We start from the raw sequence: 17,824 nt of genomic DNA, 5'->3' as shown, positions 1-17,824 counted from the left end.
GGGACCCACATGAGATATTAATTATTATTAGATAAGATGAAATCATTGCTATGCGTGACAACAAATCTTTTACACGTTTTCATTTCATTGCCCAGTCTTGATGTGTTCTTTTAACTTGGTTTTACTTCTTTCTTGAAAGTAGTGGCAAACAATCCCACATAATAGAAGGAACAAAAGGCTTGAACAAACTAAACTACCACTCTTTTCGAAGATAAATTGCCCAATAAAAGATCATAAAGCTGGAAAATATTCACAGATTTTATACATATTTTTTTCAAAGAAAAGAGTAGCAATATTTACAAAAGTTAGGAGACTTTAAAAACAACTATTGAATCATCAGCTGTACAGAAAGAAAAATAAAAGTTCCAATGCCCACCACAAGGATTTAAGCTTTTTGAATGTTATATTTATAATATGTACACTAGGGATTCTTCCATCACGCCAATATGTCTGAAGTAAAGATCAGGAAGAAGTTGAAGAAGAAGATGAGGGTGGCGAATGAATGGCGGTATCTGGTAACATGGCTATTGTTACTACAAAGTATTCGCAGCCGATAGGGAGACCATATGGATTTGAAGTTGAGCCTGAATTCAAGGTCAACCGATCAGTCCCCGCCTCAGTTGCCAGGTTATGCTCAGGACCAGACAAAGTCGTAGCCAACTGCTTCACCGTCTGGCTTTCGATATGTACAATCTGTCCAACAATGTAGTTAGGTCGACCAGGGAGGTGGTCAGTAAACAAGGCTACTGATTCAGAGGAAAGATAATAGTTTGAGCAGTTCCTGTTTATTGCCTCATAATGCCCATTTGCATTACGAACAAATGCAGCAATTTCATGCACTTGCATTCTGCCAAAAGATATCTTTTCCTTGTTGGCCTGTTCCAAGAAAAGATTATTTAGATTATTTAAAATGTTAAGAAGAAATGTTTTCTTAAGAACCACCGGCATAATATGAAGCTAGTAATCAAGTACCTGTTTCTCAAGTTGATGCTTGGCATACAAGGTATTAACAAGCTCTTTCTTTTCTTCCAACTCCTTTCTAAGTTGTTCACTTGCAGCTTCTACCTTGGGGTACTTGTCGAGTAGCTCATCGCGATGCCTGGACAAGAAACCAACTTTATCTGCAAGTACTCGAATACATTTTCGGAAGTCGGCAGTACCATCATCTTCATTTTCATTTATAGAACTGGAACAATTCAAACCAGAGGACACTGTCATCTTTGTTGTCGTTAATTGAATTGAAATGAATTTAAAGCATAGTGACTCCTCCAGATATCCCAGAAAGAAATGTTATTTTCTATTCTATAAAAGTTATCCAAGTATGTTTTTCCGGAACATTAGTTGATTATCAGGTGAAGTGTTAAGCTAGTCTAATATTGGCAAGTTAGGTCCTCAGCTGATCACGCAGAGTATCAAATTGTTCACAGCATAACAAATCCTAAAACAAATACTTCAGAAACTTACTTGGCCAAAGATTGTGCTAAAATACGCAGAGAATCAGCAAAAGCAGGAACCCCGCCAGGTGCATATACACATGTCTTGAGCCTTTCAAAGAGACTGCGCATCTTCAGTGTAGATGCACGCAGTGCACTATACTCAGAAGCCCTTCGTTCAGCCGCACACAGATGGGTGTGAGCTTCCTCTCGTGCTTCATGCAAACAGTTCTCCAAGTGAGCACAGTTCATCTGTTATGCAGAAACCAATATTATGTTAAAATAACCACAATTTATGACACGATTTGCAAGTAAATCATATCTGAATATAACTAAATTAAATAATCGCAAGAATATGCCTCAAGCATAACTTGAGATACCAAAACCAGACAGTTTTCACATGATAATAAAACTAATGACACCAAGGATAAAAACAAATAACAAAAGCCAAAGTTAATCCTGTTCCCCACCGCCACCATTTTTCATTCTCTCTTTGATTTGCAAATAGATACATATTACATTGGTAGTATGAGTTCCCACTAGACAAAACAAGGTTGAGTCAAGGTTTAAAAGAGCATCTTTGTCAGAAAAACAAAAATACTAATGGTTAAATGCCAGATTATCTCAGGGAAAGACTAGCCCACAATGATGAGAAAAGGGACAAAAGAGAATATAGTCCTAAGAGACAAAGCAATAATAGACAAAGTTTTTGTCATCCACTCATACCTGAGATTCATCAAGAAGCTTCCTGCTAGTTTCCAGCTCCCTCTTAAGCATCACAACCTCCTCCATAGCAGCTTCAAGCTTTGCTTCAGTTTCACTCAACTGGTTTGACTTTTCAGCAAGTGCACTTTGCAATTCCAACAATTGATTACCACTAACTTTTGAGTCCAAGACGCGTTCAGCTGCTGTCTCACAAGGTAAAACACTTGAAGGCTCAGGCATGCTTTCGGCAGTGGAGCTACACGTCAGGGACATGCCCAACTGCCCCACCAACTTATCTTTCCCATCTTTGTCGCCATCACGATGTGGCTCGATCATTGATGAATCCAACTGAGGATTGTGTACTCCAGAAGAATCCATCATGTTTTCATCCACCCCATCTCTCCCTTTGCAAGGCTGGCTAGTGAAAAGCCCCAACTTTGATTCCAAAGAATTAGAGATACAAGAAACCTCATCCATAGGCTCAGACGTAGATAGGCAAGGGATGTGGGTTTCTCCACCACCCAGAGTCTGTGACTTGTAAACATCATTCTTTGCAGCCATAATGCCAAAGTCAGTCACATCTCTATTATTTGAAAGCTCGTGTTCCAACTCTTTAATGCGTTTCTCATATGACTCACACTGCAACTGTTTCATCTTAAGCATAGAGTGGAGATGTCTTTCATACTCATCTTTCTGATGCAAGGCTTCAGCTGTCTTATCTGCAGCATTTTTTAACAAACTATCCATTTTACTATCATCCAATGATTCATATTCGACTTCAGGGCAGAAAGCACAGATCAATGCAATTTTAGAAGCAAGTTCAGCTTTCAATTTTGCATTCTCAACTTCCAATTTACTAGTTCCAGCAATATCAAACAACTCAGAACCTTCATATAGCTCCTCAGATTCACATCCCACCAGCAACTCTGTAGCACTACTGTCTTCAGCTTCAACAGAGTGACTACTGTCATTGGACATAGAAGAGGAAGCTTTAGATGTTCCATGTTTTTCCCCCTTTGAAGGAAATCCACCCAAGTATTCAGGAGCATAGCGATCCAGATCGCCAATGTCAATATCAAGTAAACTAGTATCAAAAGGAGCTATATTAACATCACATTGATTAGGGGTATCAAATAATCCCATAGACGCTAAGACATCCTTAGGCACATATGATCCACACTTCTTTAAAAACTCTTCTCGAGTCCTGACCTCAACCTCTCTCTTTGTCGCAAGCCTTTCAGCCAACTGCCCAGCCATACCCATATAAAGCTTTATGTTAGCCTTTCTTCTCACTACTTCTGCAAGGCAGGCTCTATATGCAGGGGCGATACCACGAACAAACTTCAACTCCGCAAATATATCATCCTGGCGTGCCATTGCCTCTCTAAAAACAGGGAACTGAAACTTTGCATCTTTAATGTTGTAAGAAACATATGTTACTTTTTGCATGTAATTATGCACAAACATGTTCATCTCATTCTTTTTATCGACGCAATAGTCCAAAAGTTTGGAAATGGCACGTTCACAAGCCTCCATTTTAGGCAAATGACTCTTGTCATGAACATCATACATAGGACCCAAGGCTGAAACTGCATCATGAGGACGAAGTGAGGAAGACAGTTGACAAGATAAACAATCATCCACTAGTTTCTTCACTGTGCCTACATCTTTGCTGCACGAATACATCATACAATTTATGGTTAACGTTTTCAACAAGTACGAAAAAGAATAACATGGTGATGCTTCAAGCAAGAAATCTTTCAATGTCACAAGGAACATGTTGCTTGGGGGCATTAAACCACTTCACCATAAGACATATATCACAAAAGTCCCGACAGAGTCATATTGATGCATCGATCAAATTTTGCATCAGTGTTCTCCACATAAATACAGATATCCATGTATTCAATTTTAAATTCAAAAGTTAACCCAATTAAGCAGCTATTTCATCTGATACAATGATTATAAACAGAAACGAATACAGGAAAGCTTGAACAGAATATCAAAATATAGCAATAGCAACAGCATATAGAAAAATGGTAATTAAAAAAAAAACCAACCTCAAAGACTGCATTATGCTCTTTTGTTCATTAATATACCGCTGGTGATCTTTGATCATCTGTTCCAAGTTCCTGATAGGAAGAGAAGCTCTGCTCGAGAAAACTTCATCCATCTTGCGGTGTATCTCATTAAACATTTGCTTAAACTGTGAGACTTTACCCTCAAACAGCCTATGGGAACTACTACAATTCTCAGCAGACTTCCTCAAGCTCTCTTCTTTGACAAAATCCAACAAACACTTCCGCGTGGTCGTTTGCAAAGAAGGGTGAAGCTTAACAGCTCTCAACTTTTCCAAATCCCTTCCGAAATTCGCCAAAAGATCCGAATGCCACCGATGCTGCATCGAAAATCGCTTCATGAAATCCCGACAGTTCTGAGTAATCACCTTATAGTACTGATCCAAATTCCCAGTTGCAATTTCCAGTGCTCTCTCTTGAACCTTCAGCTCTCTCAGAAACCTCTCACAAGTCCCATACTTGGCTAGAGTACGATCGAAAATCACATTGCCCCTGTGACAATGGAACCTAAACTGCCTCTCATAAGAAGGCAAAGCCTTGAGAGCAGGGTCCAAAGCATCATCCAAAGGATGAGGATCACGAGAAGAAGTTGGTGATTGGGGTTCCAAATTATCAAAAACGTCGACTTGTTCAGGTGGTGGTGTAGGAGAGTTGTGGTGCAGCCTTGCCTTGTTGTATATGAACACTTCCCGATCACCTGCCGGTAGCTTATAAGCCGACAGAGGCCTTTGTGGCTCAAGTTTCATATCCAAACAGAGCACAAGTTGGTCACCGAAACTAATCCCAGAAACAGATTCAATCGACCTCATAACCTTCTCAACAATTGTGGTCTCGTCGCACTCTAGCACTAATGAACGTCCATTTTCGGCTATGTGGATAAGAAGCTTACCTTGATGGATCAAACCTTCGGTGACTGTCGAACTCATCTTATCCCAAAGACTTAGAATTCCCACCACAGATTTTTCCAATCAACACAAAGTTCAACTACTCGAAGGAAAATTCAGGCTCGAAGTGGTGAAAATAAGCTTAGAACAAGCGGCTTAATCACCGAGAATCAATAGAGTTCAACCCGAAAAAGCAAACCCAGATGGGAAGTTCGGCTTCTACACTTCAAGCCCGATAAAACCTCGGGAAATCTCAGAAACCACCATTAAAGTCTGCAAAACTCAACCAAATTTTGAAAACCCACCGAGGAGTCTATCGGGGAAGACCATAGAAAAATGCTATCTACCCAGCATTTAGAACAGAAAAATCACTCTGATTTAGGATAGAACCACCGAAAATATTTTATCCATACAAAAAAATTCCCACCAACTTCAAGTCACAATCTTTCTTGACAGAGAAATCAACACCGACTCAGAATTTTTAAAAAAAAATGACACAGGTCCCAAGTACACAACCGATACGTATTCCCAAAAAACCCAGATTATCAAATACCCAGTACTGAATCCAGCCAAAACATCCCAAATCACACCAAACCCATAAATTATTCTCCCTAAAAACCCCTAATTTTGCTTCCAAATTTTTTTTTTTAAATAATACCCAAAGTCAAAAAAAGATAGAAGAAATAAAATATGAATGAAAATGGATGATTTTGGTAAAAGGGTTAGAACGAAAATCTTGAACTTAGACGGGAAATGGATACAGATAATCCCAAAAAAGCGATTACGTGAAGCAAAGAGCCTTATAGAAATTACAGGCTTGATTGAGCAAAAGGTTTTCACGAAACCCTCTAGTGAATTCTTTTTTCTTTTCTTTCTTATTAATTTAATAATCTAGTTTTTTCCATGTAATCTTCTTGTTCTTCTCCTTGCTCACCAAGTTTTTTTCTTTCCTTTTTTTTCTAACTTTATATATATAGAAAACACAGAGAATCTTCTGCGGAAAGCAAGCACCGTGAAGCAGGAGCTCTTCGTCTTCTTCTCCCTCTCTCTCTCTCCACAACAAGTTTGGAAGTAAAGAAATCAAAATGCAACAAAGCAAGCAGCTTTATATATATAAATATATATTTTTTTTATTAAAAAAGTCTCCTAATTTAAAAAATAATAATAGAAACCAAAAAAAAACAATTTTTGTTTTCTTTTAAAATATGAAACTACACTATGGATTTCCAAAAATGGATATGTTCTCTTTTTTATTTATTTATTTTCCCCAGTTTATTCTTATTGTTAATTTGCTATTATTTTGAGAGGAATCTTTTTTAAAGAAAATATTTTGAGAGAATTTTTCATTTTTATTAGGTTTTGAGAAAATTACATATTAAAATTATAATTAATAGTATTTATGCCTAAACATCACATACAATAAAGTATTTGTTTAACTTAATTAATTACATTTTACTAAAATTGAAATTCACTAGTCATATTATGTTATTAGTATAATATTTAGATGTATATTTTGATCATCATTATTATAAAATTATAGTGATATGGGGTGGTATTCTTTTTATTTTAACCTTTGTGAACTCTAAAAATAGGGGTTTTATTTTGGGAAAACAATTAACATATTTGCATAACACTTTTTTTTCTATTATAAATATACATCATAAGTTTATGTATACCTTTACAAAGAATGCATACCTAATGCCTATGCTAATAATATTAATGATATATATACTTAAAACAAGTATAAACTTAAACAAGTTTATACTTAAAACAAGTATATACCAATAATACTAATGATATATATACAAAAACAAGTATAAATATACAAGAATATACTATTTTAGTAGCTTATATTGTTAATATTTTGTATCTGATAATTTTGAAAAAAATAATATGACCAAAATGTCCCAATTTGTTTGATTAAATTTTTTTAATGAGTGATTGTTAGGTGTTTTTGCATGCATTTTTTGCGTTTTGGAAATTGGTCAAAAGGTTAGCATAGAGTTACATCATTAATCGGTCCATCCATCACATTAAATATATTATGCATGAATTAAGCACGTGAGATTGAGTATTTATAAATTAATTCTATAATATTTTTAGTGAAAACTACAATTTAATTATAAAACAAAAGACTAATATGTAACCAAAATTGTATCAAAATATTACACCAAATAAATTATATTTATTTTAGACGGGATTAGGTTTTTTAATAAACAACAACATATTAGTTGGTGTAATTTTTTAGTACATAATTTTAGTGCACATATCATTATTTAAAATGCTTATTCGCTTACTCATTATTTGTCCTTTAAAATTTCAATAATAATAATAAATTACTCAATGAATATTACGAGAGAATTATGAGATTTTTTTTAACTATATGCATAATATTTAGGTAGTTTTAAAGTCGGTGTTAGTTATTATTTTAAATTTGAAGTATTTTAGGATATTTGTCCTTTTAAAATTGTACATTTGGAATTTGATTATTTTTATAATGAAAAAATATAATTTTTTTTCAAGTAAAAAAAGGAGAGAGAATTCAAACTCACTGTAAGAGCATCTCCACTCCAAAAAAAAATTAGTGCATTTAGCACATTTTACAAAAATATATGACTCTAATGTTGTTTTAAATTTTTCACAAAATATAATTTGGGTCAAATTTAGCATATTAATAAATATTACTTTTTTATTTAACATATTACCACTAATTATTGTATTTAGTAATTGTCAATTAATGACTAGTCATTTATCATTTTTTATTTATTTTTTAATGAAAAATTTATTGAAATACATAATTTTGATAATAACAAAATTAATGTTTATATATTCTTAACAAATATTAAATTAATTATTGATTTCTTGTGTTAATTTGCATCTTGTGCATTGGAGCACAATTATAAATAATCAAATATAATATTAACTCATTTTTGTGCTAAATTTGGCACAAAATTTACATTTTGCATTGGAAATGGTCTAATACATAAAGTATTTATGGAAAGTCAACTTGTAATTGAAACGGAGTGATACACACTTTCTAATTTGAATTGAATTGAGTGTGATTTGAGGTAATTATTATATTTGACATGTATGTTTCACAAGGTAATTAGCTATGTAATTGGAATTAATGGGCTATAAGAATTGGATGTAATTATATTGTGTATTTGCTAAATATCATCAATTTTAAATAATAATTATATAATATTATAGTCTATTGTGTTATTACTGTAGTTTACAAACAATACTATTACCAGCTATAATAATTTATTTGTAGCTATTTTATTCATATAACCTGAATAGTAAATACCATTTTAATATACTTTCAATCTAATGGTCAAAAGTAAAAAATTTGTAAAATGATGGGAGACATTTTTTATTTTATTTTTGAATGGGTTAACGTATTTAAACTGTGTATAGATTGTCTTGTAGCCCTTTCGAGGAAAGATATAAATTTCAAATGTGCATATGATTGAATAAAAAATATGTTATTGAGTTTTTCATATGAATAATTAAATGGTATTTATTTGTTGTTCTTTAGGGAGAAAATGTAGCCACATTTGAATGTATTCAAAACTTTTAAAAGAATAAATTTTATTTAATATCACTTTCGAAAAATATCTATCATTTTTTAAAACGTTGTTCTTATTTTATGGAGATAATCATGCAATACCATTTTCTTCCAATGTAATTAACATTTTTAATTAAATTTTTTTTTTTTTTTTATGTTAGGAAAAAGTCTTTTCCATTAGAAAAGAGATTTGATCATATTTTTCTTGCTTTACAAAATAAGTACTGTTTGAGGCAACTCAACGTAAATTTACTCAATTGAATAATTAGTACACAACTTGTCTTTTGCTTTCCAAAATTTTCTGAATCACTAACAAACTTAGTCAAATTAATAACAATCAAATGCATCATGTGCAACAAACAAAAAATAAGATCCAAACAAGAAAATTAAATAAATTATTTTAGTAAAATATGGGTAAATTAATGTCACAAAAAGTCAAAATTCTTTGACAACTAAGAATAATTTTTGTTAACTGATCGGAATATTTTGGGTCCTACTTTTAAGTGACAAAAATGATGGTGGAGAAATTTCATGGCAACTCCTTTGGAAACAAAGTGGCTATTGTTGAGTACTCCTTACTTATTGACCTGACCTATATATACATCCAAACTATACAGAAATGGGTCCATTTTGGTGCCTGAGAAAAAGACTATCTTGTTCTTGTTTTATTTATTTATTTATTTATTTATTTTCATTTTTACACATGAATTAAAAGATGAAATGGGTAGTCACAGATATGGTCAGAATCAAATGAATGAGTCCCTTTTCAAAACATGGGACCATTTTATGTAAGGCTAGTGACTACTAGTGATATATTGTATCTAAAGGGCTTTGCATGTGGAAGAAAATGTTACAAGTATGTCTCTTTTGTAATCTACCCTAATTTATGTTTGGTTGGTTTTGTGGACTAGGCATTAATAAAAGGGTCATATTCTCATTTAGGTTGGTTTGTTTTTTAAATTAGAGTAATTATATGTGCACCTAAAATATACATTCAAACATTACACAGTAATGTATCACATTTATTAAAAACTGGACACATTGTTTTAAAAAACAGTGACACATCACTATGTATAATGTTTGAGTACATATTTTTGGTGCACATATCATTACTCTTTAAATTAATGACTCAAATGTTTTGATGGAATCATTCTTCCACGCCTATTGAAGCTAGAGAAAAGTGATTCTAGTTGTTAGTTAATTTTATTGGATCAAACAAACAAGGAAATATCATTTATGTTCTAAATATTTTTTTTTATTTTATTGTAGTTATTATCATTCCACAAAAACTAACCTTCCTAATTTACTATCCTTTTTGTTTTTTTTATGTAAGCCCTAACTATATTTAATTGAATTGGGGCAAGTTAGGATTTTTTTTTCTTTACCATGATTATTTTTTCTTTTTAAATTTATTTGTATTTTTTTAAAATAAACTAGAGAAGATAGCATGATGGACACTATATCATTCGAACTATCTTGACTCGCTTTATTTATTAAATAGTGCCTTTATGTATGATATGTTCTATTTATATTAATGTTAAACCTCATCATTAGTTATGCAATTTACACTTTTTGCATTACATTGATACCAATATTATTATAACATCTTTATTCTTGTAAAATGTTTAATTTTGTATGATATCATGCAACATTATAAATAGTATAGTGTTATTTGAACAAAATTATACATGAATAATATATAAAATGTAGAAAGAAAGTTAAGAAAATGATCATAATTGAAAGAGTTGTGTAGAGAAGAACAATAGTTGGGAAAGTGTATAATTTATATATGTGGATACACGTAGAGAGGAAGAAAGAGAGAATTCAATGCCAATATTTGTATTTATAATTATATTTATATATACATATTATATTGTTTTCCCTTACCACAAGAAAAGATACAAACTTGGTCAAATTAGTTTCATTGTAGAATAATATTTGGGTAGGGTGATGCTTTTCCTCTTTCATTTTAAAGTCCAACATTTTGGATTTTCAAAAACATAAATGGCAAGTAATGAATTTTTCTTTTCTTTTTTTTTTTTGACAAATGAAAAACAATGTTTATTTTTTTTTTGGAAAAAAAAGGGACTTATCTTCAATAACTATTTCCAAGCTACATATCCCAATAGTTTTTAACACATTCAACAATTTACCAAAACAATTTTTTTAATTTAGAAATTAATATTTTTAAAATATTTATTTTTGACAACTAATATTTTTGGTAATATGTCCAATGTATATTAATTATTAATCTTATCATATTTGCTAATTCTTTAAATTATATAAAAATTTAATCGTATCTTTAAAAAAAATGGAATAATAATTAAGGGTGTGTTTGGAAAATCATCATATAATTATAATTACATATAATTCGGAGTAATTACTCAATTTAGTATGTTTGTTTGACCATATAATTACAATAACTATGTATAATTACTACTCTTTTTAATTCTCAAGGGTGGCTATGATAATTAACTAGTGTAATTGATATCTCTCAATTATATTTAATTACATAGTTATTCTTAGTAATTACACGGCCTAGTAATTATATAGTTGTTTTCAAACATGTCCTAAATATGTTAACTCTTGAAAAAAATAGATGTGGTTTTTTATTTCAAAAATATTGAGTTTGAACACTGTTAAGAAAAATAAAAATTAATGAATTTTAAAGGTAAGCATGCCAAAGAGTAATGACGCATCAAAAGTAGTTGGCAAGCATATGGCTAATTAGTGAGATTAAACCCATCTTTAATGCCCTCCCACTATTTGTATATAATATATATATATATATATATTATGTACCTTACAATATGCAATTCATAATTAAATGTTTGACACATATAAATTTTACCAAACCCAAAAAATATATATATGTTCATATTTGGAGTTTTGACAAAAGAAAGCTGGGTTTCTGATCCTCTTAAACAAATGAGCTTTTCTTTCCTTTTTCACCAGACTTGTCATAATTGAAATTAAATATATAAATATACTTATGATATTATTCCCAGAGAACTGGAGGATCAGAGTATGATCCCAATAAATTATAAAAATATTGTTCATTAATTAGGTATTTTTAAAGGACTATCATTATCAATATATATTAAATAATAATCATATGCATGTGAAGTAGTTTAGTGTTGTATTGTTATGGCTTTGGAGATGTTCAAAGGTTTGGTTATAACTCTTAACTTGTACTTTTCACTAACATATCTTACCTCTAATCTTCTTTTCATTTATTTTAATGAATAATCAACCTTTTTATTTAATGCCAGATCTACTTAACTAATAATAATAATAATACACATTTCAGATTACTTAAATGATAATTAAAATTATACACTTTCTGTTGTGTTGCTGACATTTATTATTAAAATTTTACTGTTAAATCAGATTATGCATTTCATGTTGTCTCCTCTCCTTCACTGTAAACAGAGATGTATTTTATTAATTATTATAACTCTTTACAATTTATTGCTCCTTAATTGGATCTAAACAAACCCTTCAAATTATAGCAAAAAATTATTATGACGGATATTTGTTTATACATAAATTGTAAACAATGATGTGCTAGTTTTATTTGTTAGGAATAATGCCCAAAATATAATTTTATTATATTTGTATGTTATAATTATTGTTTGAATTAATTATATAATAATATCAAAAAAATTCTCTATTCATTCAAGAGAATATGATAATAAAATAGTCAGTAACATATTAAAATAATGAATTTTTAATAAATGATTACTAGTATGGTTTACTAAGCATACGAGATGCAATTAATCTAGATTCGGATTACGGATGTGGATAAACATCTTAGTAAATGTGTTGTATATAATGAAGATTATATATGACAGGAACGAGGAAAATTAATTATCTTTATAAATTTGTCGTTTGATGTAAAATTTTAATTTTTATCATAATAGATGATCATTTGTAGATCAGTCTAAATCCTTAGTATTCATGAACTCCTATTTATATTTAGTGGATCTTTTGATTTACTCGTTAAGATCTCTTCGAACAATGAGGCTAATGACTTTTTTTTTAGATTCAATATCATAGATGGCTGGGAACATGAATTACAATAATAGAATAAATACTTTCCTAACAGATCGAATATTGGTTCCTTAAGACTTGATTCTGGAACTGAATAATTATTGAGTTCAAATCTATAATTAGATTATAGACTAATTATTCACTATTGAATTAATGGTACGTAAGGATCAAGAGGTAATTAGAAGGGTAAAACGGTAATTTTGACCCGCTCTAATTAACAAACCACTAATGGAGGACATAACTACATATATTGATTATATCGATGGACTACTAGAGAAAACTATGTAAATATAATTCTATAAATACTCAGAGTGCAATTCCATATTTATAGTGGAGCAAACATGAAATTAATAAATAAGATTATTAGATTAAAGAGTTTAATTAATAATCTCGTTTATTGGAGCTTTGTATTATAGGTCCATAGTCCCCTGATCACCTATGTCCTGCACTATCAAGGGTAAGGATATCAAAATAAATATTAATATAAAGATAAATGATTAAATTGCAAATGAATTAATTTTCTAGGGCAAGGAAATAATTATGTGATAATTATGGGTAATTAATTAATTGTGAATTAATTAATTATATAACTATATAGTTTTTTTTGTTTGAAAAACTATATGTTAAAATTAATATTAATCTTGTTTGGATTAATATAAAGAGAGAGAATAATAAATATCTTATTTATAATATAATATTTATTTATTTAATTTAAACTTGATATTTTAAGATAAAGTTAATAAATGATATTTATCTTGGGATAAATATATTGTCTTAAAAATTGATTAAACAAACAAATGAGAAAATCAATAAACCTGATACAGGCTTGGGCGACACACACTGTATTGTACAATGTGTGGCGCCTATACTAGGGATTTAATCCCTATGATTTGAATTTTGAATTTCAATTATTTTTGTTTAATCAGTTATTTAATTATCCATTTTAAATATGAGTTAAATAAATAATTAGATGTAAATATGTAATTAGTTTTAAATTTGAATTATATTTTAATTAAATAAATATTATTTAATTATATTAAAGATCTTTATAAGTCTGAAAGTACGTGACTTTAAAAAAATGCTTCATTATTATTTTTGAGAAATAAAAATATAGACTCTCTCTAAAAATCAATAGTTTTCTCTAAACCTGAAAACTATTCTAAGCATTCTCTTTGTCAAAACTCGCTAGATCACATGTGTTGAGTACATGTAGGAAGTCACATAAATCAACATTTTGAATCCATAAATCAACATTTTGAATCATACGTGCACACATACGTCCTTGTGTGTTTGAGGATTGGTATGGAAGATCAGGGTGTGAGAACTCATAACACTGGATAGGAAGATCTTTGATTTATACAAAAAAACTCAATGACACTTAATAGACTACAAGAGGTAATCTCTTATCTATCTGTGTGCGATTTAATATTTATATATGTGTATGATCCTGACTAGTATTAATATTTATTAAAATGAGTCAATTTATTCCGCTGCGTACCTTTGATTTGATCATTTAATATCAACATTATTAACAATTCATAAAAATTTATGGGTATGTTTGACATTGTTTTCCAGAAATGAGAATAAAAAATAGTTTTTGTAGTTTTAAAAAAACAACAGGTGTTTGATTAATGTTTTCTAAAAATAATTTTTCAGTTTTATTTTTTTAAAAAAAATCTTAAATAAAAAATTAATAAATATATTTACAAAGATAAAAATATTTTAAAAGTTTGTAATAAATAATAAGATAAAGTAATGTGAAAGAAAAAATGATGAAAAATAAGGAAAGAAAAATTGAAAAGAGAGAAATTGATGCAAGAAAAAAATGAGAGAGAAAATTGTGAGATAGAAAAAATCAGGAGAGAAAAAAAATGATATAAGAAGTGATGAAAGATAAAATAATGGGATAATAAGTGATGAGAGAAAAAATAATGAGATTAAAAGTGATGAAACAGAAAGTGAGAGAGATAAAAAGTGATGAGATATAAATTAACGAGAGAGAAAGTGATGCGAGATAATAATAATTAAAAATTTATGTTAGAAAATTGACAAATTTTTTTTTGAGAACAACTAAAAACAATTTTTTATTGTTCTCAAATTTTTTGTTTTTTGTAACTTTATTTTTAAAAAGCATTTTATAAAAACAATGCAAAACAATTTTTAGATTTAAAAAAAAAACAATTATTTAGTTAAGAAACCAAACATCATCTCTACCTTTTAAAAATTATATGTAAAAAATATTATTTTTAGTTTTTTTTTTGTGTCTTAGCCAAATTGACTTCTTCCTCTATTTGAAAAAATTCCAATAGTAACTTTTGTTTTATAAATATACCGAAATTGACCCCACTTGATTTTAGTTTTTTTTTTCTTCAAATAAGACATTTTTTATTTTTTTTATTACAACTAATATAATTTAATTAATTTTTTATATTTTACATTTTTGAAAGTAAAAATAAAATCATATTGATAAAAAATAAATCTTATAAAAAGTTTGATGTGAGATTTTTAAAATAAAAGTTTTTATTGCAATTCTTTAAAACTAAGGGCCAAATATAGTTTTTTTAACAAAAGGGTCAAATATAATATTTAGCTAAAATACATGAGACCAAAGTAATATTTAAAAAAAATAGTGTAAAAAAATATGTGACTAAGATCACTTAATTGTAAAAAATAAGAATAGTTTAACTATGCATTTGAAAAGCATTGAATTGTCCAACTAGTTAGAATCATCAAATTAAGTAATTTACTTGAAAGAAAAAATGGTTCTTTTATTGGAACAGGGTATTGAAAGCACTGAAATTGTGGCAGTGGCATTTGCAAAAATCATTCATAGAATCTACTCATGAAAAATGAAAAGTGTAAAGCTAAAAAGTTTGAAATGGGGTCCAAATAGACCATTATGTACTTGTAAAAGAGACATATATACTCAATTATAACACACACAGAAACCATATTGAAAAACATCCAATTCGGTGAAAACACTTGTGAAATCACATAATTTATTACTATTCTAATTCTGTATATAATTTCTAAATGAAAAGCAAAGTTGTGAGTTGGATCAGCTAGCTAGGGTTCATGTTGTGTATATGAGGTTGGCATTAATAGATAGGCACATGGGGAGTGCAACATGTGATGGTGATGTTCTAATGATACATATATATATTCACATATATATCATACAAAAACATATAATATATTCAATATATGTATATATCACATGGGAGTTCATGCAAGTTGTTCAATTTTATTGGTCTTTTTCTCAAAGTTCACGTGCAATCTTAGACATAGGAATCTAAAGTGGATCAAAAGAATGAAACGAAACCAAATGTTTATAGCACAATTCATGGCTATGGCAATGGCTATTGGCTATGGCTACCTGAGCACTTTAATAAGGGCAAAGTATTAATATAATAAAGTTGTGCTTTTTGAGTTTGGGCTCCTTTTAATGTTTCTTATAATGTGGATGGGCTCTTCCCAAGATATTTCAAATGTTTTGGAAAATATAGTATTTTTCTAATGTCAAAAATGGTACACTTAGTATACGAATTAAAACTAGTATATAAATAGATGCAGATATAAACTTACATTAGTATTAATTAATCCCACTTAAGAGTAATTGCTGAAAATATCAACTTTATCAAAAATGTTATGCAAAATAACTATAAAAATAAAATTATTTTTCCAAACACTCTTATTTTTTATTTATGTTTTATAGAGACTAATAACCGTGTCAACTACTACAATTACTAATCATATATTGTTTGTCCAAACACAATTAATAATCATGTTTGACTTATATAATATTTGTATTATGACAGTTATGTGTATACTCATGCTTTTATTGTACCCATATGTTGCTACTATTGCATCTCTAAATTTTGTTTTGATTTTGTATGTGTGGAATACAACAATATCTTTTTATACATTTTAAATAATTAAGAGTATAATATTAGTCATATATCTACAATTATATTTATATGATAATATAAAAGCTAAAAGGTAATTTTCTTATTAAATCACAAAACTGATATTTTTCATACGGAAGCATAAATATTTAAAAAAAAATGTCATTTTACAAAAATATTATTATACTAATAAATTTATTTATAGGAAAGTTAAGAAAATCCTAGAATAGAAGTCATAGTTTTAATACATTTTTATTTTTCAAGGATTTTTGCAATTAAAATTTCTAACTTCACTTGTATTTTGCACTTAACTCCCTAACCTCATTTTATGATATTAAATTCTTAACTTTTCTATTTATTTATTATTATTATTTTCATCTGTCCCTTTGTTCATTTTCCATTTTAAAATCCATTTAACTTTTCAAGTACATCTCACATGAAACTCTAGTTAATATTATTTTATCTTTTTTATTTTTTATTTCCTTGAAGACATGAAAACAAAATAATTATATATGTGTCCCCACAAAATAATTAGTAATTATGTGTGTGCTAGCACAACATGATTGCTAATTACATCATTACATCTATACTAAGGGCATCTCCAACCCATTACCCTATTATGGTGTTGCACCAACACCAAAACTAAAGAATCTTAACACCGTATTTTTTTTCCATTCCAATCACAACACCAAAAATTACACCAAAAATATATATATATTGTTTTCTATTTTATGTTTGGTGTATTTGATTTTAATATTAGAATGTAAGTTTGTAATATTTTAATTATCTTTTGTATATTTAATCAATTTCAATGTTAATTTTATTTTCTTATAGTGTAGAGTAAGAATTTTCACATAAATTAAAATAAATTATATAAAAAATTAATTATGAAATATTTGAAATTTTATTTAAAAAATTAAATTATATGTGTATTTATAATTTAAAAAACCCAACATAAAATATAAACCCACATAATACTCATATGTTAATATATACAAATATATATATATATAAGATATAAATATATTTATTTTTAAAAAAAAAATGTTGTGTGAACAGTGCACGTCATATATGCCGTGGCACTGTTCATCAACGGGTAAATGCATGCATTTTTGGAGTTGGGTTGGAGCTAGATTTGTGCTCTCCACGGCATATATTGCCGTAATCCCGTGGAATTGGAGATGGCCTAACACAATAT

The 17,824-nt window shown here is 29.0% G+C and overlaps 1 protein-coding gene across 1 annotated transcript; it reads right to left on the bottom strand.

Moving 5' to 3' along the window:
* Positions 1 to 229: 229 nt before the first annotated feature.
* LOC133782993 (autophagy-related protein 11) lies at positions 230 to 6,164 on the bottom strand. The gene is made up of 5 exons (XM_062222491.1): positions 4,199 to 6,164; positions 2,160 to 3,810; positions 1,465 to 1,685; positions 973 to 1,186; positions 230 to 876 (listed from the first exon to the last, which is right to left on the bottom strand). The coding sequence occupies exons 1-5, from the start codon at positions 5,140 to 5,142 to the stop codon at positions 463 to 465; spliced, it is 3,444 nt and encodes a 1,147-aa protein (XP_062078475.1). The 5' UTR covers positions 5,143 to 6,164; the 3' UTR covers positions 230 to 462.
* Between the last annotated feature and the right edge of the window lie 11,660 nt (positions 6,165 to 17,824).

This window comes from Humulus lupulus, chromosome 6, assembly GCF_963169125.1.
Source record: "Humulus lupulus chromosome 6, drHumLupu1.1, whole genome shotgun sequence".
Classification (NCBI taxonomy): domain Eukaryota; kingdom Viridiplantae; phylum Streptophyta; class Magnoliopsida; order Rosales; family Cannabaceae; genus Humulus; species Humulus lupulus.
This window is presented reverse-complemented; position numbering and strand designations above follow the sequence as displayed.

Coding starts and splice junctions, on each gene's coding strand:
- LOC133782993 (XM_062222491.1), bottom strand. CDS start 5,142: ATGAGTTCGACAGTCACCGAAGGTTTGATCCATCAAGGTAAGCTTCTT. Junction 3,811..4,198: donor AGCATAATGCAGTCTTTGAG/GTTGGTTTTTTT, acceptor GTATTCGTGCAG/CAAAGATGTAGGCACAGTGA. Junction 1,686..2,159: donor AGCTTCTTGATGAATCTCAG/GTATGAGTGGAT, acceptor TCTGCATAACAG/ATGAACTGTGCTCACTTGGA.